The 27,594-nt window shown below is 33.7% G+C and overlaps 2 protein-coding genes across 7 annotated transcripts in view; both read left to right on the top strand.

The window, feature by feature from the left end:
* LOC111516670 (putative inorganic phosphate cotransporter) overlaps positions 1–246 on the top strand; it is a 35,846-nt gene extending 35,600 nt beyond the window's left edge. For 4 of the 5 annotated variants that reach the window (XM_074171496.1, XM_074171498.1, XM_074171497.1 and 1 more), the window contains one exon: positions 4–246. In XM_074171496.1, coding sequence (XP_074027597.1) covers positions 4–225 — 222 coding nt within the window. In that variant the 3' untranslated portion in view covers positions 226–246. The remainder of the gene's footprint in view (positions 1–3) is intronic. The other variant, XR_012464587.1, reaches the window with a different exon arrangement.
* Positions 65–26,728, top strand: LOC111512808 (putative inorganic phosphate cotransporter). Of its 2 annotated transcripts, none has more exons than XM_074171503.1 (9): positions 65–192; positions 3,566–3,672; positions 10,899–11,038; positions 12,223–12,535; positions 14,988–15,205; positions 19,247–19,396; positions 21,821–21,953; positions 23,641–23,885; positions 26,478–26,728. In XM_074171503.1, exons 2-9 carry the CDS (start codon positions 3,570–3,572, stop codon positions 26,697–26,699), a joined length of 1,524 nt encoding a protein of 507 aa, XP_074027604.1. In that variant the 5' UTR covers positions 65–192; positions 3,566–3,569; the 3' UTR covers positions 26,700–26,728. The 2 variants fall into 2 exon arrangements, with proteins under 2 accessions (XP_074027604.1, XP_074027603.1); XM_074171502.1 differs by lacking the exon at positions 65–192 and adding an exon at positions 3,228–3,367.
* Positions 26,729–27,594: the final 866 nt, after the last annotated feature.

The following is a 27,594-nucleotide window of genomic DNA, read 5'->3' on the forward strand; positions in this document are numbered from 1 at the left end:
CAGGAAGATCCTGAACAGTGGAAGTATGTGTTTTACTTAACTGCTGTAATATATACGTTCTCCACAGTGATTTACTTGATTTTCGGATCAGGAAAAGTACAAACATGGAATGACGAAATTCAAAAAAGAAAAAATTCAGTCTGCACCGTCCAGGAAGATGAAGTTTTGAATACAATGTCGAATAAGCAATTAGTAAGTAAACAGGATGGAAAAGAAATGGCCTAGAATAAAATTACTCGCAATGTGTATGGAATTGTTTTATTTATTCATTTATATTCAAAATTTAACCGTGGCATCAGGTTTTACTCAGGTCTAAATCAAAAATACCTGAAAGATGTTACCCACGCGATTTACGTCTTTGGTCAAATTTTAATTTTTCTCCAAAAAAGAATCACAAAAGTTTGGTAATTTCTCATTGTATCGAAAAAAAAAAAATTAAATGAATGTTTTCAACTATCAATCTAATTCTTTCCCTCTTAGAAAAGTAAATAATCTACCAATGAGTTTCCCATATGGTGCGCACCATATGGGAAACTTTTTTTTCGAAAAGTTTCAATGAAGTTCAACTTCGACACTTGTTTGTGCTTTAAATTTAACTTGAAATGATGCGGCCAACTGCGACCCACTAACGTTCAGTGACAGATATCCCCTTTATTTTAAAAAACAAGTTCGGTTAATTGTCATCAATTCAAGTATACATAACAAACTCATCATGGAGTTCAACTTTTCTGATAAATTTTTACTTATACGGACATTTTTAGAGAGAAATTAAAACTGTGCTATAAAAATTTTAACATGACTGGTGCAAAGTTTCAATCACTTAGCTATTTTCTTAAACAAACGTCAGTACCTTCAATTTTGAAAAAGCAGATACAATTCAAAAACTGCAATAAGTATTAAAAAAAATAACTAGAGTTGAAATTACATTAAAATTTCAATATTCAGTATTTACAGATTATTTATAAACACTAACTATGACGGTAAGGATGCTTAATCACGTTGAATAAAATTTTTAAGTAGGTCTTGACAAACAAAATGCATGCTATGGTAGTGTCAAGTTGTTGATTTACTTGTTAAATTTTTAACAGTCGATGTTGCAATAATGTTGTCTCTTCAGCAAAGAATAGAAATAGTTTTAATATGTAGTGAGAATACACTATACCGGCAAGTAGCTAACATTTTTAATGAACGGCAACCAGGAGAAAATGTTCAACATACTAATATGTCAAGGGTAATGTCGAAATTCAGAGAAACAGGATCCGTAGCAAATCAATTTAAGAAAAAGCACACTCCAAGTGAATATGATGAGGAGGCCCAGCTTAACATTTGTTTAAAATTTATTGAACACGGGCAAACGAGCATAACCGATATTAAAAAAAATACCGATTACAAGAGAGAAAAATTTTATTGAAGAATAAATTTTGGCCTTACAAGTCAAAATTTATTAACACATTGAAAGAACGAGATTTTAATGTCCGTTTGGGGTTTTCATTCTGGTTTCAAGGAGAGAGAGAAGAAAACGTAAATTTTCCTTATAAAATTTTATTAACAGATGGGGCAACGTTCCCTTCAAAAAAGTTCTCAAAATTGCCGATGGTGGGCCCAAGAAAATCCCAATTTCACAGTTGAATGTGGTGATCAGTATTCCTTTAATACTAATGTATGGTGTGGGATACTTAACGACCAAATAAGAGCCATTTTTCTCTAGGGAAAATTTATCATCCGTCGGTTATATCAACCTTTCAAATAACGAGGTTAGTGAAGTTTTAGATAATATGCCTTTAAATATTAAATACGACCGATATCAGCTTGATGGCGCACCAATACATCACATGGTTGTCGTAAAACAGTCCCTCCAATAAATATTCAGAGGCAAAGTTATTCAACGTAACTGGGAACATTATTGGCCACCTAGATCACCCGACTTGACGCCTTTAAGCTTTTTCTTGTGGGGCTACCTGGAACAAAAAGTGTACCGAAGTATACCATTTACTGACATACAATATCTGGAAAATACCATTCGCGAGTGCCGTGCAAATATAAATCCCCGATTTATTGAAAATGCAGTTACAGATGTCAGTAGAAGGACCATAATTTGTATTGAACGTGGAGGACAACATACTGAAATGTAGGCTATAAGTATTTGACAACCTCATTTAGATCAATAAGTAATTTTTTGTACCCATTTGTATTTTCTATAATATTATTGTTTAAAATTTATAATAATAATAGTTCTATCGAAACTATTTGCATTTTTTTTAGTTGCCTCTGCAACTGAAGTGTAAAAAAAATTACACGGATGCGTCAAAAAGAGATGTCAAAGTAACTGCAGCTTTCGTAACAGATAACGCATTACAAGCTTTCTACATATCAGTGGTGGAAATAAATTCATTATTGATTTAAATGACGACGGTGATAGTGAAACAGAGAATATGGAAGAGGAATTGTCAGAAGCTTTCGAAGAAAGTTAGTTAAGTGTTTTTGAAGCGATCGATTGTATATATATATATATATATATATATATATATATATATATATATATATATACATATATACATATATATATATATATATATATATATATATATATATATATATATATATATATATATATATATATATATGTGAGTAAGTAGTAAGGTTAGGTTAACCTAACCTAGTTAGTTTAAGTTAACCTAACCTAACCTAACTACTTACTCACATATCACTCTGTTATTTGAATCCCTACTTTCCTACTCATGTATATAGGTATACGATACCCTAGTCCGAAAACGGTTAACTTTACAGAAAAATGCAAGAGACATTTTTTGTAGATACTCGTATGAGGAATAATTTTTGTAATGATCTTTATTAACTTCCGAGCCATAGGTCGTGACCTTTCGACCCTTATAACTTTTTTAGCCGCCACGATTTTTCACATCTTCATTAAAACGCCAAAATGAAGGTGTATACCAAAATTCAGCTCAGTAGGAATTTTTTCGCAGATTAAACCTTAAATGAGTGGACTGTAACGGCTACTTCCATTGATTTATTTTTGATAAAAAAATCGCTGACTGAATGTATGTAGGCTGCGAAATGTGAACATTCATCTAATTTTTTGAACAGTCCTCGTATGATTGATATGTTATTAGTCCAATACACAAAATTAAAAAAACAATTTTTGATAAAAATAATGAAAGAAATCGCAGAAACTATTTTTATCAGTCCACTTACTCATTCCGTTTCTACTTGATTATGAGAATGAGTAGTTTCATATATAATCAGTTTCACAACTCATTATTTCTGTTATCTGACCACGCCAAATCGACATAGATTAGAAACTTGTCACGTTCAAAAACCATTTGAAAACCTTTTTAGGTCGTAACAAGTGAGTAAACTACACTAACGTCAAACAGTGCGTTCATTAACACTATCTTTACCAAATGCCTGGATGATTTTTTGTCTGTTTCGGCGGCGTTCATTCAAAATGAATTCGTAGAGAAAAACCAACCGGAAGTCGTTTAACGACATCATTTAGTGTAAGCTGGAAATAGACCAAAAAAATTAAATTTGTTTTGTGTTTCAGTAAAATGGCACAAGCATCGCCATACAAGGCAATTCCCACCAATGCAAATGGAGATGAATCTTTTGGTAATGATGAAAATCTTCCAGAAGCTTCAGAGCTGAGTCGTGGTATGTTATAGTTTAGTTTTCATTGATGAACAGAAACACAAAATAAGGAGTGGTACAATGTCAAACTGAATTGGTGAAAACTCAGAAAAATAATCCGGCCCATTTTACTGTTGTCACCGTGAAGGTGGCTGTATTTCCATTTGTGATATTCAAGTCCACGATAAAATGCGAATATAGGTCATACGTAGCATCTTTAAACTTGATTTTGAACTAGTGCACCTCCCTGTAGATGACTTGCGCTTTCAACCACTTGATTTTATGTTGAAGGGTTAAAAATGTTTCGTTATTACCCATTCCTATCTTGGTGTGTTTTTGCATGATGCATGGCAATACACACTTCGAACGAGCTCTCAGTTTCAACTTTCATTCATATGGTATCAAATAAAAGTAATTTTTGGAGTTTTTATTCATATCTGTTAGCTTGGTTTTGCAACGTTGTCTATCTAAATGTTAGCTAACGAGGGAGCCCAAAAAAGGCCCAGAGTTTGGTTCGTTGAAGAACAGAATGGTTTATCCAGGAATCTAGAAGAAGAAGCATTATCCAGAATATGGTAGTAGTTCTGTAAGCAGAGAGAAGCCATTACAATCAGTGCTCTGTTGGCTATTATCCCCAAGGTTGTTTGAAAAGATAAGAAAAATTATGGCTGGATACAATATCAGAAAATTTCTTATTAGTCAGTCGACCTTCAATTTTGGAATGGGCACATATGCAGACCGGTTTGCTGCTCATTAGCCACTCATCAGTGCAAGATAGTGGCCATCATCGACCTTAAGTCAATGATATTCCATAATTCGTAAGTTGGAGCGAACAATAAAATGTCACTCCATCTAGTGGACGTGGTACTAACCAACTGCATATCCGTAATAGGCCTTTTCATCATAAGACGAGCGCAAGCGTAGCTGTCATATTGAAATGGCGGTAATTCAAAACATTTGTACTGTTTTAATCAACAACAGCTGGATAAGGAATATTATCTCTACAAACGAATAAATTATTTGAAAAAACCATTGATGGTGTTTCACTTGTGTATAATTCAGTTGAGGCTCATAATTGTGAACAATTAAAAAGATGGAAAGGAAAAAAGTGAGCTAAATAGTATTTACAGTTTTATTCTATTTAATAATGTCAATTTGTTTGATATAATTGAAAATATATTTCAGTTGACAAGAGTATTACTTATGGAAGTAATAAATAAATCAAGTCATTAATATTTTGAGGCTCTATATATGACATTATTAATTAGGCAAATATGTAAATACTGAATTGAATATGTTCAGTAATTTTTATTAGAGGGAAATATTTAATACAACATAATATATATGGAATTTATGAAATATAATAATAATAATAATAATATTTTATTCACCATTCACGATACATAGTGTATATATGGTAAGTCAATTGATAATCAGAATTAATACTAGGTATAAATTTAAAAATGTTAATATTTATACAAGACGTCATTAAAAAAAAAGAAATAAATTTATACATACATATAAACACATACACAATTAAAATATAAAAAACGTATACAGATCTAGTTCATATTTAATTTTTCGGAAATTATCGTCTAAAAATTCTTGGAAACTATAGTAGCATTTCTCTAATAGCAAGTCTTTAACTTTCTTTTGAAATATGATGTTACTTCCAGTCCGTTTGAGTGATTCTGCTAGTTTATTGTAATATATGATTGCATTATAATCCGGAGACCTCTCATAGAATGTCGTTCTATGTGTAGGAATTTTCAATAAGGTGCCGTGTCTGGTGTTATATTCATGTTTCTCAGTATTACACGGATAATTATCTATATTCTGTTTGGCAAAGATAATACATCGAAAAATGTGCACAGCAGGCACCGTAAGAATTTTATTTTCTTTAAAGATAGATCGACAACTGTCTTGATAAGTCAAGTTAAAAATCAGTCTTACTAAACGCTTTTGGGAAACAAACACTCTCAAGAATTCTCTTGCTCGACCCCATGCCAATATATTCAGTCATATATACAGTCAAAAATGCAATAATGCACATGATTTATCATGTAATTTGCTTGATGATTTGAATATTTTTTTGCGATATTCAAGATGAGGCTTTGGAAAATGTATAAAATAGGTAGTATGTGTTGGTTTTGAATGATTTGTATCGTGTATCACTTTTACATACTCCATAACAACACCGTTTTGTCTGTACAGATAACATAATTATAATGGAGTGTAAAATTTTTTTTCTGATTATTTTGACCTACTACTTTTTTTCACTTTTTTTAGAATTAATAAACTTCAATTTATATTTTAATTTTTAAAACATGAGTTGCGGGCTCTTCAACATGGTTGTTTACAAAAAACAGTACGGAAAAGATAGCTGATACTGACGCATGCGCACAAAAAAATGGTGATGAAAAGACCTATTTGCCCGATTCCTCTTAATAAGGAAGAAAAACTTTCTTATTAGTCAGTGGGTTGTGATTGAAGATAGGCAGTAAACAAATCTAAAGAAATGAACTCAGAAATTGCTTCAGATGCTTTCACACATCTACAGCAGCTTCACAAAAACCAAGCCATAGAAAAAAATGGCTCCAAAAATTGCATATATCGGATAAAATTTAAAGAAGTTGTATAACAATTTTCAATTGAAGGTAACTCATATACAAATTGAACTGAGAGCTGAAGGCAACATTGTTAAATGTTAGAATTAAATTCTTACCGGAGTCATTTTCATTGTCTATGCATCGCCATTGTAAATAATTGAAAAGTAAAATGATTCCATAAAATTTGACCCCCGTAACAAGATAGCTTTTGCATATCGATAGGATGTACGAACGAAGAGGTGAACCAATTCATTAAATACTTTGAAACATCGATAAACTGATCAACACTTTGCAGGTCTATTATATTTGCGTCCCTAAAATGCCATAACTAGTCATTTGGTTTTGTCATTATCAAGCGTCCTTATCTGCATAGGCGTAGTGTGTTCTGTTTCTTGTGAAGGTGACTTTGTTTTGTATTTATTAAATAGATTTTATTATACATATTCATTAAATAGACTGTTATATTTATTAACTTTAAAATATAAGATAGAGTTGGCCGATACTTGTTTTTCAAAATACATTATCATAGATTTTCATCACATTCACACTTTATTGTGAGATAATTAGTTGACTTAGTCATTAAACTCAGGTATAAATGTTCGTTAAACTCAGGTATAACTGTCATTAATTATTTCCTAGAATATTATTAGTTTCTAGATAGATAGTAATATTTTGAAAAGTATATATAAATCACAATGTATGTAGAATTCAGTGTGTTAGTGAACACGCTTGAAAAATCTACTGTGCAGCGAAACACGTGTTGCGGATTTGTTAATCTATTCTAGTGAAAATCTCACAATAAAGTGTTTTTCAAAATACATCAACTTTAAAATCGTTTTTGAGGTAAGTAAACAACTGACAAACAGCTGAATAATATGATTGAATTTTATTATTTTCATAGTATTAAGATGGATGCCGTAGCACGTCCAAGCAATGTATAAAGAAAGCGGAAGTTTAAGTCGTTAGAAGAAAAACAGATTGTCTGTAGAGTGTACGAAAATTTTAAAAATACACTCCGTACAGTGGAAGCTGTAGCCCAGTGTTCATTTTTAACGAGTCGACAATTGAACGCATTGTACGTGAAAAAAGGTGACTGGGATTGTACAAGCTCCAAAAGTACATTGCCATGTTAGAAAAAAAATTGAATTGGACGAGTACAAGAAAAATTCTGTACGCTGTACCATTCATTCTTTCTTTTTTTGAGAATAAAGCTCCAACCCTCGTATCCATTAGGACAAAGGTAATGGATAATGATCTCATTCCAAAAATGAGCAAAGAGAAGTTAAGGAAAATAATAAAAGGAAGATTTAAAATTTATACAGTTTGTAACAACAAAAACTTAACAGAGCCGTTTTTGAATATAAAAAGTAAGTTTTCAAAAAAGCTTGGACATGTCGATTTTTAATTAAAGGGGGACACCTTTCAGACTAATCAGATTTTTTGTAGTACGCACCCAGCAAACACACTTGTTACATTTACGTAAATATGACATAAAATTAACGGAACATGTTTATGTAATACATTTACGTAAATACTTCATTACCTTTCTAAAATACTTCAACCCCATATTTACATAAATATTTTATGTAAATATGTCGTAGCTAATATGTAAAAACTTACGTCAATATGGTATATTATGTTTCACTTAACTCACACGTGAAGTTGTTACTTCAATATTACGTTCGTTGTGTAAGTTGGTAACATCCAGACGTACTTAACTTTTTGACAGACAAGAGTCTCTCTGAGTTTTCGAGTTATATGTTGGTCTGTGTGAAGTTCTGTGGGAGAGGCTAGAGTTTTCGAGACATTCTTATCACGTGATGCGTTGATATTTATGTTTTTGTTGATGAGAATTTTTTACAAAACAAAGTGTGGAGGCAGAGTTTGGTCAGGAAATTTTGGTTTGAAGGATGTTTATTCCAGTTAATAATTCCGAGTTTTTCTGCGAGCGAGTGTCATCTTTGTTTATATTTACTTACTGAAATTATATAAAATATATGTAAAATAATGGCATTATTCTTATGTAAAAATCAGGTTGTATTTATGGCGGACATTTCGCCATAACAGGGATGTGAGTTTTACATAACAAAGTTAGATAACACGTATTGTTGATTATGAAACATTCATCTTAATTTCACAAAACTGTGTTTGCTGGGCACCCCCTCGGAGGGGTGCGTCCGACGACCCTTATTTAGATAGGGAAAGTAGGTCGAGTGGCACCTTTTTTTGAAGATTTTTCGAATACCTTTACAACTCTGTTAAAAGAAAATTTTTTTAACGATTAGTTTTCGAGATGATTTGAAGTTAAAATTGCCATGTTAATAATACATTAATAATATAATAATACACTCGGTAACTTTCGGACAGTTCTTCGTATCAGTTTTTTGTTAAATAAAATCCCTTTTTTGAAATCAATTCCCACTCCTCTTCTTCCAGTTTTCATCAGTACATCGTTCGATTGTTTTGTTTAAACGGGTCGTGTATTGTTATTTGTTTAAAAATTCCTTACACTACTGCTGAAAGGGTTTCAGTTATTGCTTTATTTTTTGACAACGACCAAAATGCTAACAGAACATCAATTTTATTCAACGAGCAAACCCCTGGTAAACACCTAAGCAGAAATCACGTTATAACATCTGTTTTTCGGACGAAAGCTCATTTTATTTAAATGGTTGCGTGAACCGTCACAATTGCCGTTATTGGTCAGATGAAAACCCAAGAAAATACGCAGAAATGCATTTCCAACATCCACAAAAGTTGAATGTCTGGGCCGGAATATTAGGCAGTCATATTATAGGTCCACTTTTCATTGATGGAAATTTAACCGGTGATTCTTATTTACAACTTCTTGAAGAGGCAATACAACCTCGTACAGTTGAAATAATTGAACAGTATCCAAGATGTCAAGTTGAATTTATCCATTTTCAACAAGACGGTGCACCACCCCATTTTGCCCAGCAGATTCGAAATTTTTTGAATAATCATTTTGAAGGACAATGGATTGGCAGAAGAGGTCCAATTGAATGACTAGCACGATCACCAGATTTAACACCACTGGACTACTTTTTGTGGGAATATTTGAAGTCTAAAGTTTATGCTACACAGCCAGCCAGTTTGGATGGATTACGTCGTAGAATTATTGATGAATGCCGGGCTATAACTCCTGAGATGTGGAATAATGTAAGGGCAAAATTCGAACAAAATCTTTATTGTTGCATGGAGCAAAATGGCGCACATTTTGAACATTCACTCTAAATTTCCTATGTGAGTTACCCTTATTAGATGTTACATTTTTTTGTGTGCTTTAAAAACAATTATTGGGATTTATTAACCCTTAAACATTTTTTTTACTTTTCTGTGTCATCAGCATTCAAGGAAATCAGTAGGTTGTATTCGTTGTGTAGGTAAGTTTTTAGTATGATTCACTTTTTTATCAGAAGCATAAAATATCCACGTCAAAAGGCAACCTTCATAAGGAGGTGTCACTCAATATACCTGAAATGTAAGGGTGGTAACCAACCCCATCCCCCGAAAAAATCTCCTCGTAATAAACAAATAATTCTTACTTTTTTACGAAATCAAATGGACACGTATTAGCAGGTTGTCATAAAAAGCAAAAATTTATTTTTCTAATGAAAGTTCTGAACGTAAATTGTACCTTAAAAACAATTTGATTTATTTTAAAAAGAGTTGAACTCAATAAAAATACCATTAAATCTTCAAATTATCTCGAAAACTAATCGTTACAAAAATTTTCTTTAAACAGAGATGTAAAGGTATTCGAAAGACCGTTAAAACAAGGTGCCACTCGACATACTTTCCCTATGTAAATAAGGGTCGTCGGACGCACCCCTCCGAGGGGGTGCGTACTACAAAAAATCTGATTAGTCTGTCCGCCTTTAATTAAAAATCGACGTGTCCGAGCTGTTTTTTAAATCTCACTTTTTATATTCAAAAGTTAAGTTTTCGTTGTTACACACTGTACTATACGCAAAACGATCCCGTAAATCTGTCTTAATAGAAAGAGAAGATATAATCTCATGGCGACGGAGATATCTTCGCTCTATTAGGGAAATGCGTTCTGCTGACAAAAAGACGAAACGTGGACGAAACAGTATCTAAGATCTGGCAAGACACTACTGTAACTAGTTATCGTCAAGCATTTGTGGACGGTTTATCAAGAGGGTTACGCGGACCACCGGGTAAAGGGGAACGTCTAATTGTCGCCCATATAGGTAGCGAGAGTGGCGTTTTTTATCCAAAAAAAAACGGGAGATTATCACGAAGACATGGACGCCCAACGCTTTGAAGGATGGTTTGCATCCCTTCTTTCACGAGTCGAGCCAAATTCGGTAACTGTAATGGATAACGCTTCTTATCACAGCCGATTAGTAGCAACAGTCACCCTCCCTACTCTACAGATACAGATACATATTCAGTACCTTCTTGAGTCTCTAGTATTCCTAAGATCTGGTAGAAACTCTGAATAATTCAGTTTTCCATCACATATAACAATGAAACAAACATTAAAAGTAGAAAATTATTGAATGTGACATTAATATTGAAAGAATGTAGAGAAACCAGCAGTTTACGAAATTGATTATGATTCATTGGTATTATTTAATACTTTTTATTTTGTAGGTCCAACTTTTGGCAAAAGACATCAACAGTTACTGATGATGTTCTTTGAAGTTGTCATTTATAACGCTGTTAAGCACAGTATGGCAATATGTTTAGTGGCCATGACTGATCCAAACGCGAATCCCAACAAACAAATTCCAGTAAGTTCAATTTTAATACTCGTATATCTTACTTTCATAGGAGAAACACACTTTCTTCAGGTTTTTGAATACCCGTCACTTGATGAAAATTAATAATACTATCCAGGATAATAATTATAAAGTTTTGAAACTACGAATTTAATTCAACAGTACACTTATCAATGTTGTTTGGTGGATCAAAATATCGATATATGGTAAAAAATTATTTTATTCAGGCACGAAGATTTTGGTTTGATATTTTTGATAAGCAATTTTCTGTCACCTCGACATTTCAAGCAGAAACAACAGTTTGTCAAATCTTGCTGTAATTCTGAATATTAGATGCGCAGTAGATCAGCCGGCGGAGTGGGACGAGAGCTCATTACCATCGAGGAACTCGTGTAGCGAACATCGTGTAGTACAGTAAGAATTGGCACTTCTTTAGAAAAATCAATCTCCGATGAGAAAACATCAAGTAACGATAGCAAGATTGTGAAAAACCCATTTCTGACGTGCATCTAGGCAACTTCACAGATAACTACATCTTGCCAGCGTTAGAAAACCAGCGAAGAGAATATGGAATTCCACATGCTATCGCAGTAGAAGGGACAATAAATAAAATTATTAAAAAAATATACGACAGTTTTTTGTCATGAAAATCCAAGAATCATGTCCGTGTTGTTCATTGGAATTTAATTTACTTATTACTACTTCAAAAGCATTGATTTGTTTAAAAAGTTTTGCCCGTTTCCATGACTCTACTTCAAACTGTGATATCTCAGTCAACGCAACACTAGTTGTGTTGAAAATTACCTTTTCCTCACTGATTCTCCACACCGCCATATTTTCGGAGGCTGACATTTTGTATGTAGGTTCTGTTTATGTTGTAGATGTATAAAAAGAGAGGATTTTCGTATATTTCAAGTGAGGCGCCAACCGCAAAGGAAAAACGCTCGTTCATAAAAGGAAGTCAACTTTTCATCTCTGTTCCTCTATGTTCATAAATTTCCGGAGGATGAATTTATGTTTAGTGTCGGCATTGCACCCATGCGGAGCCAGGGCGCTTTGCTAGTCAATATACGACACATGACATTCAAACGGACAAAACTTTTAGAACAATCTAACAAATGAATAACAATTATACAATATAACAATGAAACGGCTCATTAGTATCAATAAATGCAGAATACTTTATTTTTTCCCAGACCTACGAGTGGACAAACCAGAATATGATTATTTCGATGTACCTATGGGGATACACATTACCCCAAATAGCGGCTGGATGGATCGTCACAACTTATGGACCCAAATGGTTCATGGTTGGGGCAATGATGATGTCTTCACTATTGGGTTTGATGATTCCCACCACTGCATCTCTGACTGGCGACGTAGGTGTCATAGTTTGTAGATTTCTCCAAGGATGTTTTCATGCAGTGATGCCAACTGCAACATACACTCTGTTGGGTAAATGGTTACCTATCAGTGAAAGAAGTAGAATGAGTTCTCATGTATTCACAGGTAATGTGTAAATGATTTCAGTCAATGAAAAATCTGTTGTGAAGACTTTTATTTAAACTGAAAATGACAGACATTAGATAACTACAACAACTACAGCAAAAAGCAGCGTTGCTAGTGATTGACATATCAGTAATGAATATTATTGCACAAAAATGAAAAATATGTTGAACATGCTTGGAATTGAACAAACTGGAACTCAAATAATCAGGTGTGCTCAATAAAGCAACACCATTGATGACTATGTACTAACAAATTTTGATGTTAATACTGTCGTTCATGATCCCCAAAGTTAACTGATCATTTATTAACAAAAGTCAATTTGAGTAATTGCAATATATATGTAACACAAAATATCACAAAAACATACAGAAACCTCAATGATTGTAATATGGACAGGATTAACTTGAGTTTGATATCATGTAACTTTGTTGAGCTGTGTTGATGTAGATATATTTTATGAAGACTTCAAAAGTCAGTGTGAGTCAGTTGTTGACTCAATTGCACCAGAAAGATCATACACTTTGAAGTCAAATAGTCTACTCAAAGAAAAAATACTCTATTATGATGAGAAAGAAAGTTTTTGGCTTTCTATTATTCCATCTTGATACAAAAAACAAGGATGAGGGAGTCTTCCAAGGAAAGGAAGGAAGTAATCAATTCTGAATTGAGTAACTCTATACATGGATGTATAGATCATGCAAAGAAGTAACTTTCTACACATCCATGTATAGAGTTACTTAATTTAGAATTGATTACTTCCTTCCTTTCCTTGGAAGATTCCCTCATCCTTGTTTTGTGTATCAAGATGGAGTAGTAGAAAGCCAAAAACTTTCTTTCCCAAGAATTAATCACTCCTAAAAATATAACCCCTTCAATTCAAACTATTATGATAAAATTGATCAAAATAGGTCAAATCCGAGGATCATGTGGAAAACATTCAGACAGCTTATAAGTCTAAAAACGAATAGCAATACGTTTACTGATGGTATTTATTTCAAAATAAACGGTCAGTCAGTCATTCATAAAAATAATCTAGATATTGCAGAATCATTTAACAATTATTTTATTGATGGCGTACAAAAAATTGTGAACACTATTGATCAATCTGATTCACTTCATGAGAACAATGTTATATTGATTAACAACTCCTTCGAGAAATTCAAAGTGTTGGAGTTAGCAGATCTGTCTAAATTGATCAACGGATTGGAAATGAAATACAGCAGTGGAATATTCAATTGCAAACTTATTAAAAAAAAAACGTATGGTGTTACAGGTCATGCATTGTTGCATTTTATAAATACATCTTTGAGCACTGGCAGATTCCCGAAGGATTTCAAGACCAGTGTCCTTGTGCCAATGCAGAAAGTCCGTAACACAAATAAATCCTGGGAATTTAGACCAATCAACACTCTGCCTTGTATTGAAAAAATATTAGAATTCGCAGTTTATAATCAACTCATTGAATATCTAGAAAATAATGATATTTTACTAAAACATCAGTCAGGTTTCAGAAAACATCATTCATGTTAGTCTGCATTACAAGTCACAATATCAAAATGGAAAGAATCAATAGATAAGGGGCATTATATCATAGCCGTATTTTTAGATCCTAAAAGAGCTTTTGGGACAATCGATCGTCACATATTACTAAATAAACTGTAAAGTATTGGTATCAGGGAAACTGTTTTGTTATGGCTGACTGATTATTTATTACAACGCAAACAGGTAACCAAAATAAAGGATTCAGTATCATCATCTCGCGATGTCATTTTCGGGGTACCTCAGGGGAGTGTTTTGGGACCTATATTACACATATATTGCACCTCCGAGGGGGTGCGTACTACAAAAAATCTGATTAGTCTGAAAGGTCTCCCCCTTTAATTAAAAATCGACGTGTCCGAGCTTTTTTTAAAATCTTACTTTTCATATTCAAAACCGGCTCTGTTAAGTTTTCGTTGTTACACACTGTAGATTTGTCAGTGTTCCTCTTTCAGTAGATAATTTTGATAAAGAACTCAATATCGTTCAACAAATTGCAGTAAACAACGGATTCAAAGCTAAATCAATAGACATATTACATTTCAAAAAAAGTCTATGCAACAGCATATTTTTGACAAACAACAGAAAAAGTGGTCTCATTTTTGGATAAACAAGATATTAAAATTGCATATCGAACAGATAATACATTGCGAAAGTTAGTTTAAAAATATGATAAATCAGAAGTATATAAATCAAATTGTGGAATATATTGGTCAAACCGGCAGAACATTTAGGAATCGTATCTGGTAACATCGTATGAGCCATGCTAGCCAACAAATATTAAATTTCCACTGCTATGGTCAACAATCAGATTATTGTATGAATGGATGAAACAATAGATGGCCTAGATTGGAACCGTGAAGTACCCCGAATATTCCGAATGTGTGACTTATCAAAAATTGTTTATCTTCAGGTTCGGCAATCGGAACTGTGATTTCTATGTTGTTGAGTGGTTATATCGCGGGAAGTTCGTATGGTTGGCCCATGGTATTCTATGTGTTTAATGGTTCAGGACTAGTATGGGCCATTATTTTCTGTTTCATCGGCAGTAATTGTCCCGCCGATCATCCAACAATCAGTATGCAGGAAAAAACATTCATTGAAACATATTCGTTTTCTACCGATAACAAGGTAATTGGGTATTTAGTATGATTTTCAATTCAATTTCAATTTCAATTTCAATTTATTCACATAACATAATTTACAAAATTACCATGTTATAATTCAAAAATGTTTCATTCCACTTCAAAAACAAACAACCCACCTAAGCAATTCAATTGCTCGTTTTGTGGCCTTGAAGAAATATATCTGAACTGGTTTAACTGTTTCATCAAGATTCATCAGGATTTGATTCTAACAAAAGAGATAGTGGAGATGTGATACTATCAATGAATGATGATTTGTTGTTTTTGTTAGAAAATTTTTAACAGATTTTTATTTTCATATATAATTTTTTTTATAGTGTTTTTGTACTTTGGCAAGGCGTTTATAGTTTTTATATCATGTGGCAAAATATTGTACAGTTTTGGTCCATAAAAAAATATATAACGTTGTGCGTGTGCTTTACGAAAAATTAGTAAAATTAACAACCTATTTACAGCGAATATAGTTTGCGGAGCTTTGGGAGTCGTATATTTTTATTTATTATAGAACATCCAGATCAATCACTAATGTAAATAAGTTTGCAATGATACTATTTGCCGAAAATCTCGTATTTTTATCTACTTTGGATCGATTTACTGCACACAAATTTTCACAAATGGATAAAATAAAACTAGATTTAATTTCATGTGATTGAGATTTGAATTCAACCGATGTTAGTGTCATATATTTCAATTTATTCGCAGACTCAGATTATTCTATAAACCAGGGCCTCCAAACTACGGCCCGTGGGCCAAATCCGGCCCGCCAGTGTCATCAATCCGGCCCGCGACAGCCAATGATTTACTGTCATCAATCTGATCCGCGACAGCCAATGACTACCTAATTGTTGTTACTATTGCTGTGATGAGTTGGAGAAGAAAACACAGAATGATAATTACTCGGTTTTATTTACTTGCGAGGTAAAACTTAACGACAGAAATGATGACAAAGAAAACCTAACTTAAGTATTTAAGTTTAAGCATATTAATAACTAACAAATAATTGAAATGAATCACAGTAAAACAAAAACACTAATGAGATTTATGTAATTGTGGTTTTCCACCGACAATACTTTGTAGTTGTGGATCAATTTTGCTTGTACCAATTATCAAAAGAGATTTAAGATGCTCATCGGTTAATTGAGATCTGTAAACATTCTTTGTGTACTTCATCTTGGAAAACGTTTTCTCACATAAGTAAGTAGTACCAAAAACAGAAGACAACCCACGAGCAAATTTAGGCAAATTATCAAATTGTTCCAGTGGAAGACTCTTATAAAATTCCAACAAAGATGAATTTTGATATTTGTTCTTAAGCATATCACTGCACCGTAAATCAATAATTTCCATTTGGACTTCCGGGCCAGGGTTTCAATGTCAGAATCAAAACGATTTTGAAAAAGCTTAATTTCATTCGCAATGACATCAAAATCTCAAAAACGAGTATTAAAATTTATCTTCAAAGCACTCAAAATTTCAATTGCAAAATTGACGGAAAATTCAGTCTCTGTAGTGTGGCTAAATATTTCACATGTTTCAAAATGTGTGAAACATTTTTTACGTAATTGCGATTGAAATAGTATTATTTTCTGCCTGAAGGATTTGATATTGGTGTATAAATCAGGGAGAAGCTGATTTTCTCCTTGCAATCCCAAATTCAGTTCGTTCATATAATTTTTCAAATCGACATAGAAGGCTAACTTCCACATCCATTCACTATTTTCTAAATCGGCAAAAGGGCGCTGCTTCTCATTTAAAACAATTTCGATCTCTGCTCGAAGTTCAAAAAAGCGCTTAAGGATTTTTCCGCAGCTAAGCCAGCGTACGGCAGTATGATATGGTAAATCATTTTCTCCAATCTGCTGAATAAACTTGCGGAATTGTCGGTGATTCAGCCCAGTGGATCTGATGAAGTTAACAACTGATATGACTGGTTTTAGAACTTCAGACATATCCAAACATTTTCCGCACAAGGATTGTTGATGAATGATACAATGTAAGACTAATGGTTTGCTGCGATTTGAGTCCGCGTTTCAAAGCTTCAAATTTTTTTTTTCCGCAAACTTCCTGTATACTTGGAGTAACTTTGAAGATGTTTCGATTCATGGTGTCGTTTAATGTTATAGTCTTTGAGAACAGCTATGGTTTTATTACAAATTAAACATAGTGCTTATTATTGGACTCAATCACAAAATACTGAAAGTTCCATTTTTCTTGGAACGTTCTGCATTCACATTCGATTTTTCGCTTCTTTTCCATACTAACAAATCACACATAAAAACAAGTCAAATCAAAATATTTTTATTGACGGGTGTTGCTTTATTTCACAATAGACAGTTTCGCTTCCTTCGCCTTTCCTATGGACTAACTCGCAGTTGCGCCGCTAGCCTTTTTATAAGCAATTATTATTGCCATCTCAAGTTGATCGGAATACACTAGCTAGAACCATAACTTTCTCGAACCAACGCGGTAATTCCAAATATTTAATTACGCCTAATACCACCTAGCGGGTAGCTGAAAAAGATAGTACTTAGTACCACCACTCGCCAATAGATGTCGTTAAGTGTCACAATTCACAATAATAATTGAAATGCAAAAAAAGCGTAAGTTTGCTCAGGTCACGCACTTTGCGACTATCCTAGTCTAGAAATATAGTTAAGGGCAGAAATTGGCCCTTTGAACAAACTGAAAAAATCATTATGGCCCGAAAGCTTCAAAGTTTGGAGACCCCTGCTATAAACCTTCACAAAACAACTTGCACGGACACAAATACATGTACCTGCCCAGAAATAGATCGAGTATCGTCAATAAAATACCTAGGAATGACTCTGGATCAGCACATTCGCTGGACCGAGCACATCTCGATTTTAAATAAACGACTGAGAGCATTACTGCACAGATTTCACACTTTAAGAGATATCCTGTCACGCAAAAATCTACTAATGATTTATACTTCCCTAGTAGAATCCATTCTTAGATAGAGTATTATAATATGGGGAGGAGCCTTCGTTAACACCTTACGTCCTCTACATATTATACAAAATTTCGTCTTAAAAATCATATTCAGAAAAAGAAACAGTATTCCACAAATTTACTATATGAAGAAACAAAAATCCTACCAATCAGTCTTTTGTATGTTCATCAATGTATATTTCGAGTTCACACAACTAAATACTCACTTCGAAGCAAATCTGTCCAACCAACCAGACAAACTAGTAATGAAGAATTAGCAATACATACATTTAGAAAAGCTATAACCCAGAGAACGTTTCTATTTTTCGGTCCAAAATTTTACAATGAAATACCAGTACATTCAAAAAAATAAGGAAACTTTCTATAAAATACAACGATAGTGAATACACTCAGCTTTTGCTGCTATCCCTCTACAATTCGTCGAATGTCTTTCAGAATTTTGGTAAAAAATACGTGCACACATTGAATATACAGGTGTTTTGATGTTATGCTTTACATTAGAGTTGATTACCTTATTTTTTTATTTTTTATCTTGTAAATCTTTGCCGGCCAAAATTTTTAAAATTTTTAAGATAATTTTTAAGATAATTTTATGTGCAATACTAATAGTTTTTTTTGACGAGCCCTGTATAAAAGGAGGCAACTATGCCTAGGTATGTTTTACTCAGAGAGCAAATCTAACCCCATTTTGTAAACGTATTGTAATATTTTTTTGTAGATGCAATACTTGAATAAAACTTGAAAAAAAAACTTGAAACTTGAAGCATCCATAAGATAGAACCTAAAGATGATCGAAGTTCTGTGGTATTGCAAGGTGAAGGAACATTTGGAATCGTATGTAGCCCTTCTTCTATAGTATGAAGTCCTATTTTATAAATTTTGTATTCAGAAAGAGCCAAGGGTGTTTGCAATACTGAGTGTTTGGTTTGTAGTGGTCACTTCCGCTATAGAATCCGTTTCAGAATTTGTAGATGTACTCTTTTCTATCAGTTGCAGTTATTATGATGTCATGTAAGTAACATACCGTTTTATAATATAATTTTTCCATATTTTACAGAATTTATCCACCCCTTGGATTAAAATTTTTACCTCATCATGTTTTTGGGCACTCGTACTAGCAGAGTTATCATTTATCTGGGGTTATTTCACATTAGTTTCACAAATTCCAGCTTACCTGAATTACACAATGAAAATCAACATAAAATCGGTAAGTACTGAAAGTTGCAGAAGTCTTTCTCGAAATCCAGCATTCATTGGGTTAGTAATTCCTTCTTTCTATCCATAATGCTTGCTCATTGACCCTTTACCCAGTCAATAAAAGTTTGAAATTATTCTAAATATTGGGTTGAAACTCCTCAAAGACAAGATTTCATGAGCTTTTTTGAGGTTCCCTTTTGAAATCATTGCAAATGTTAAGCTGAAAAATTTAGCGACAGCAGAAAAGCACAAGAGTCCTAGCTGAGATACTTGAATTTGAACAACTCTAAGATTGTAGACTATTCCGTTGGTCAGATAAAATCCACTATGAAGTGCACACACTGTGGACACTATCAGTAACCTTTGATCCTTTCTGGGATTCATCTCTTTCCATACCACAAGGAACTGGCCAATTGGGTTTGTCCATTGCTTGGATTCCTTCACAAGAGAGGAAACTCTGGATGGAGATGAAAAACCAATGTGTTCGAGGTGCAAGCAAAGAAGTAACTGTACACACTGACGATCATCTTGGGTTCATCCAGGATTGGAGACCAGCTCCCTTACCCTTTAGGCTGATGTTGGTCTCAAGAAGGACCAATAGGTACATGACTGAGTGGTTGACGGCATGAAGTCCTTAGACATCAGTGCCGCCCTTCGCGGGATACCCCTACCTGGCTGGGGTGGGATGGATGGAAAAGTTATTCATCCTTTAACGGAGGACATGAGGGCCTCATTCGACAGAGTGTCGGGGCCTTCTGTATCGGGAGGGGTCGTCTACAGCATAATCTGTGGCTTCCCTAACTAGCGGGTTTTCATGAGCTTCCGTTTTTTCGAAAACTCTCTCATTTCTCGACTGAATGGACTGCCGAATGGAAGGCAGCTGCAAATCTCTGCGGATGGCTTCGTTCCGCACGAACCAAGGAGCATTCACAATCATCCTAATTAACTTGTTTTGCAACGTTTCCAAAATGGAAATGTTAGTCGGAGCCGCTTGTCCCCAGACGCCTGAAGCGTACATGATGACAGACTTGAACATCGTGTTGTAGATCGTGATTTTGTTCTTTAAGCTTAATTTAGACTTTCTATTGATCAGAGGGTACAGACTGGCTATCCGACCCTCGATCTTAGATTTAACGCACATGATGTGCGGGTTCCAAGTGAGCCTGCGGTCTATCTAAAGGCCGAGGTACTTTACCCGCGCTTGCCAGTCAATCTCCCTTCCAGAGATTCTCACTTTAAGTAACTGTACAAAGTCTTTATCAATCTATATGTTTCCTCGTATTTTAGTAATTCATTTGAAAAGATTCTCTCCAACGGGAAGATTCTATCGACTTTTCTTCAGAGGGATTGGATATGAGCAATTATGCAGCGGACAATGTGTGGCTCCTTGTCGTTATAATCTGTATGCACTTTCAAAACACCGTGGGACTACGTACAACGGGCGTTACAGCATATTGCAGACACTCATATAGTGGCACGTGACATAAATACAACGATTCACACTTGTTCCCAATTTCGCCAAAATCACTAGTGAGTGAGGAGGCATATGTCCTGTTTTATGAACAAGAGGGAATGTAGCAGCACATTTGAGTTTTCTTTCTTTTGGACCCACGACCCGACTTTTGTAGACGTTAATGATCTGTTACTTTTTTGTTAAGTTTTGGTTTATTTTTTTATGTTTCATCTTTTATTGTATGAAAACTGTGTTCTACTCTAGTTGAAACTCCTCAAAGACATGCTTTCTCGAGCTTTTTGAGGTTTCCTACGTTTATTTTACCAAACTCTGCTTACCTCAATAATGTACTGAAATTTATAATCGTAGTTTGCGCTGGTCAGGCCCTATCCCCCGAAGCCCCGATACATTCGGGAGGGCGCGCCAGCATTATCAACCAACGACCACTCCCCACACCGTGGGGTAAGTGATCATTGGGTCCGAGAATCATGTGCCCTGAGCAAGCACAGCAAGAATAGAGTCTGCGGAGAGAAAATCTCGATAATTTATCCATTTCTTCTCCTCTTTCGTTTAAAAATATAAAATTTACAGTACGCCATGAAGTATTTATCAGGAATTTGATGAATGTGAGATGTTACAGATTTCAGGAATTTGCCAAGTTATACTGATGTATGAATTTGAATCCTTTGGAGTTTTTCTGCTATTGCTCAACAGCAGCATGTAATTTCAGTATTCAACTATACAGGGTGTAACTTAAGTACGTTAAAATATTCAAGTGACGTATTCCCGAGACAATTTTAAGAAAAAAAGTCTATATGAACTTGTGTCCGGAAATGCTTCGTTTCGGACGCGCAACGCGAATAGAAACAATTGCATAAAAGGGTCATGGCTGATGAGTTTTCAGTTTTTAATATATTGTAATACTTCATTAGGATCTCTTATTTGATTATTAATTGAACGCAATCTTTGCTTTTGTTCCAGAATGGTGTTTTGAGTTCCTTACCCTCATTCGCTAAATGGTTATCATCTTACATTTTCATTTACGTAGCGAATTTATTGATTACCAAAAATATTTGTAGCATTGGAAAAACCAGGAAGATCATGATAATTCTGAGTAAGTTTAATAATGTGACAGTTCAACAACGAATCAGTTTTGATATAGAATCCCAAAATTGAATTTCACCAATTTGAATGTGGCCGACATGTGTTTTTTTTATTAACATTAGTGTGTTGTGTAAAAACGTGACAAAAGATCAGAAATCTCATAGAAAATGAATGTATGATTCATTGAAAATATCAGAATCAAATATTTTCATGAGTTGGTTGAACACCTAACTCTATTCACGATAATATTATTACAAATTTTAAATATATATTGTAGAAATTAATCATTATGAATAGTGTTATTCATTTTCACTGAGTAATGGGTTAGTATATTGAAAAAAACGCTCAACTAAATTATCCAAATAGTTCGATACTCATTTTCAAATGTTTGAACCATCAACATTCTATATTTTCAATAAGTAATCACTTATTGACGTCTTTCTTCAAAACAACTTTTATTATTTGTTCTCCTCCAGTTTTTAAGTATTCATACATCTTTCAAACTCACAACATTCCAATTAAATTATTTATTACCCGTGGATCACAAAAGTGATGAATCGTCAATTGAAAAATTACAAAAATATACATTTATACTATGGAAACAAATACAGTACATATAAAATAGTAGAATACACTTTAAATATAACATATATTCACATAAACAAAAATTGTTATGACCTCAAAAAATTATTCAGTTCTTTCTTAATTTTGTTGAAGTTTGTATGTGTTTTGACACAAGAGGGTAGACAACTGAAAAACTTTGATACAGCATATAAGGAGTGTTTTCATATAAACTAGTTTTATGTTGTTTGCGCCTCAATAATTTACCTTTTCTTGTAATGTATTATTGTATCAGAACTTTTACCACTTAACAAAAAGCTGTCTTGCAGGATTCATTTCACTTTGAGTCGAAAATTAAACGTATTACTCGTTTTTGTTAATGAAAAATTCGATTGGTATCGCTACTATTTCTCCACAAACTTAAATTCAACGATATGATACAGTTGACCAAGGCATAATACATTTCAATGAGGGACTTTCTATCTAGAGTTTCTTTGAGTTGAAGCATAGCTTAAAAAAGTTGTTAAGGTCTTTTTACACGTATAATCAATGTGTTTCTTCCACGGCAAAACAATCCGGAAAGTAGCTTTCACATAGTTATCTCCGGCCTTGAAAATATACATTCTTTGATGTTTCTTCCAGTTGAGATTATGATCGACCCAAGTTCCCAAAAATTATGTAGATTCTGATGGGTTGATAGACTCATCATTAACAAAAAGATTGAAATAATGTTTTGTGACCTTCTTACTGAATCAATACTGATTTGCTTGCATTCACAATAATTTTGTTGGAATTTCACCAGGCTATGAAAAGGTCTACAACAGCATTAAGTTTCCATTGGAGTTCCTCTAGTGTTCGAGCTTCTTCAGCTATAGATGTGTCATGTGCGTATAAAGGCATCATTTTAGTCCTAACACTGAAAAAATTGAAGAATAAGATAACTTCAGGATGTCATTGTTTCGTGACGGTGTGCGCGGGCGTCGTAAAACTTTACTATCATAATTTTTCCCTAACGCATCAAAAGAAATATAACTTCAATAAATAATTCATTTCTTCCTGATATCACACACACAACATAATAAAATATTCAGGTTACGCTTGTAGTACCCACGAATTTTCGCTTTTTTTTGTTTCAGGTTCAATGATTCCGTGTGTAGCTTTGATTTTGCTTGGAAATAGTAGAGCAGGCGAAGGAGGAAAATGTGTTGCTTTGTTGATAGTAGCACTCGGATTCGTCAGTGCTAACTATAGTGGGGCTGTTGTTAATTCTTTAGATCTTTCGCCGAACCATTCCGGTGTCCTTACCGGTATCAATTATCAGATATCTATGATGTTGGCAGCCCTGGGGCCGTTGACAGTAGACTTCTTTGTTGTTGATAAAGTACGTGCTGGTGAAAAGTGATATAATAATTATTACTATAATTCCGAAGCTGGTAGAACTTCAATGAATAGGTAGTGTGCATGTGTATTGTGAAAGAAGTATACTTCAATATTAGAGTTTGGAAAATACAGAGTGTAACTAAATAAGTGTGAAACATTTAAGGAGGTGATTACTCATCGAAAAAAAGATAGGATCTTTCATATAAAGAAATTTCATTGGAGCATCCCTTGTTGAGATACAGCCCCTTAAAGGGGGTACATAAAATTTGTACAACAATTTTTTTCAGAAGCACTGAAAACGTTACAATATTGAAATTAACCTGACGTTTTGTGCTACCAAAAAGAAACTTAGTCAGAAATTTATTTGGTTTATCCCCATGGTTGTAAGGGGTGGAAAACGCAACCTCTAAAATTAATTTCCAATGTAACTTTTTGTCTTATTATTTGTTTACCATTTAAAAGTTCATTTCCGATTGCCTGTTTCATTATAAACGAAAACCAGTTCGCATTTGATGCTGCGAACTGGTCTATTTTGAGCAAAAAACCTAAGAGACATTTTTTGTTTAGAGTGAAACAGGCTATCGGAAATAAATTTTTAAATGGTAAACAAATAACAAGAAAAAAAGTTACATTAGAAATAAATTTTATGGGTTGCGTTTTCCACCCCTTACAGTCATAGGTTAAACCAAATAAATTACTGGCTAAGTGTCTTTTTGGTAGTACAAAACGTCAGGTTAATTTCAATATTGTACCTTTTTCAGTACTTGTCAAAATAATTGTTATACAAATTTTAGTACTCCATTTAAGGTGCTGTATCTTAACAAGGTATGCTCCAATGAAAGTTCTTTATATGAAAGTTTCTATCTTTTTTTCGATGAGGAATCACCTCGTTAAATGTTTTACTCTTATTAAGTTACACCCTGTATAATCAAGATTTTCGAGCTTAGTCACTACAAGTTGCTCGACGATATTTCCATAGACGATTCACAATTCCACCACTAACACAAGCGGATGGTTCAATTGCAGCAGCAGCCATAGAAAAAACAAATCTACTATCTGAACAATTTGCGTACTACTACACAGCCTATTTTCTCGAAAAGGCAACTCCCACTATTCTCATACTATTATCCACAATTCCGGAAATTACTTTTCTACAGCGTCTTGTCAGGCGAATTTTTAAACAGCTCAATATCAACAAGGCGTTTGGCTCTGATGAAGTGCCCGTTGTCGTACTTGAATAGTGCGCATATGAACTCACACCAGTATTCTGCAGACTTTTGAACCTTTCTCGGTTATTGTTATGGATAACGCTTCGTATCATTCTCGATTATTGACTACAATACCAAACAATAACACAAAAAAAGCAGATATTGTTGATTTCATGCGAAATCATGACATGGAAATACCCGAAAAGAATATAACGGAAAAGGTATTACTGGCGGCCATAAAACAACGTAATTTCAAAAAAGAGTCTATTATTGATTCGATGTGTGAAACACGTAGTCATATTCTCTTACATTTGCCTCCATACTATTGTGTGTTCAATCCAATTGAAATGGTTTGGGTCACAATGAAAGAAAGCTTGCGGAAATGTAATCAGTCACCGACTTTGAATGCTGTAGTGCTTGACAATATAAGGCGAGTGGTGAATGAAGTAGTTAATAGTGATGTGTGGAAGAACTGTGTGGCCCCCGTTATAAAAGTAGAGAACAAATATTTTGTGCAAAGTTTCATAAATCCGATCGTTATTCAACACGATGATGATTCCACCTCATCCGAATATAGCGAAGAAGAATTTTGATTTTTCTAGCAATTTTGTTGGCCTCTATTTTTTTCTAAATATATGTTTGACGAGAATTCGTTGTGATTATTTGTGTTTTAATTGTATTTTAGAGTTTTCGACTCGGAAATCAACTACCTTGAATTTCGAAGTTTTCCATAATTACCCATGGTGGAAAAATTCAGTTGAGATAACTTTTTTATGGGGTGATCAATTGCTATGATTGTAAGAATGAGTAACTGAAAAACTACCACTGAAAAATAATATGCCGGCGCCTATGTCGAGATGGGAATTCCTTCTCTCTGTGCTGTTCCAATTGGTATTGGAAATACTATAACTTCTCCCACAGTTTTGAGGTTCAATTCAGTACACCTTGAACTTTACTGTTCAAGAACTCTTCCATTTGGAGAACTGGGTTTATGTGGAATACATTTTCTGAAAACTTTTTTCCAAATGGATTCAATCTCCAGCGATTCAAATACAATGTGAATCGATACTTTTCGCATACACTATTAGAGCGGCTTAAGTATTTTTCTGTAGTGCTTGTGTTTTGTCCTTGAAAAAATTCCGTTATCATCCGGTATAAGACAGTCTAGCGACACAAAACTATCAGTATTGAAGATTGGATTTCATTCGGGTTTTAAAAACTAGTGGAATGAATGAATAGAGGTTCTACACTTGCATTGATATTTGGAATGTACACTTCTTCCTGAATATTTTTCTTCTTGGTTTCAGATTATTAGATTGTTTATTGGTGTCTTACGAATCCTTCGCAAAAAGATTAGGAAGGAAATTAATTTTTTCATTTTTCAGGAAGATCCTGAACAGTGGAAGTATGTGTTTTACTTAACTGCTGGAATATATACGTTCTCCACAGTGATTTACTTGATTTTCGGATCAGGAAAAGTACAAACATGGAATGACGAAATTCAAAAAAGAAAATATTCAGTCTGCACCGTACAGGAAGATGAAGTTTTGAATACAATGTTGAATAAGCAATTAATAAGTAAACAGGATGGAAAAGAAATTGCCTAGAATAAAATTACTTGCAGTGTGATGCATTATATGGAATTATTTTATTTATAGTTATATTCAAAATTTAACTTTGGCATCAGTTTTTACTCAGGTCTAAATCAAATACCTGAAAGATGTTACCCACGCGATTTACGTCTTTGGTCAAATTTTTATTTTCCCCAAAAAAATAATCACAATAGTTTGGTAATTTCTCATTGTATCGAAAAAAAAATTGAAATGAATGTTCTCGACTATCAATCTACTATGTCGCATATGCTTGTCTGGCTGCGGCGGCCTAAATTTATTTTCTGGTGAGATAGTTTTAAATTTGCAATAGCTCTTTAAAATAATGATTTGAAAAAACCCATATAATTTCCGAAAAAAATCTCAAAACCAATATTTTTCATCAGTTCTACTAAAAAAAATGATTCACTCATCAGGAAGTAACACCCTAGGTTTTTCTATTTCTTGGGAAAATCAAAGTTTCAAAAATTATTGACTTTACTGGCCTTCCAGCCATATTTTCCTGTTATTTTTCACTTTTTTCCATCAAAATATAAGTTTATGAATTTCTTTTCGCCTAGATTCCTGCTACCTTGATGGTCAATATCTCGGATGAACTCTTTCTCTTTGATGTGGAAATTAACTGTGCATCTGTGCGAAATTTCCAAATCAGCATCATCCATCATTTCGAAATTTTAATACATCACTTTTTATTTGTAGTTGAAAATGTTTTTTCTTGCCATTTTCAATTGTTTCATTTCTTATTTGATTTTTCAGCTACTCGTTCTGAACCTTCAAAGTTAATATATAGTTTTGGTTATAATTATATTTACTAATACTATTTTTTATAACCCCCCTGACATCAAATCGGAGTTGATTTTGCCTCAGAATTTTTAAATAGTAATAAAACACA

Source organism: Leptinotarsa decemlineata, unplaced genomic scaffold (assembly GCF_025532065.1).
Source record: "Leptinotarsa decemlineata unplaced genomic scaffold, Ldec_3_MD MMD2_tig00000010_RagTag_RagTag, whole genome shotgun sequence".
Classification (NCBI taxonomy): Eukaryota; Metazoa; Arthropoda; class Insecta; order Coleoptera; family Chrysomelidae; genus Leptinotarsa; species Leptinotarsa decemlineata.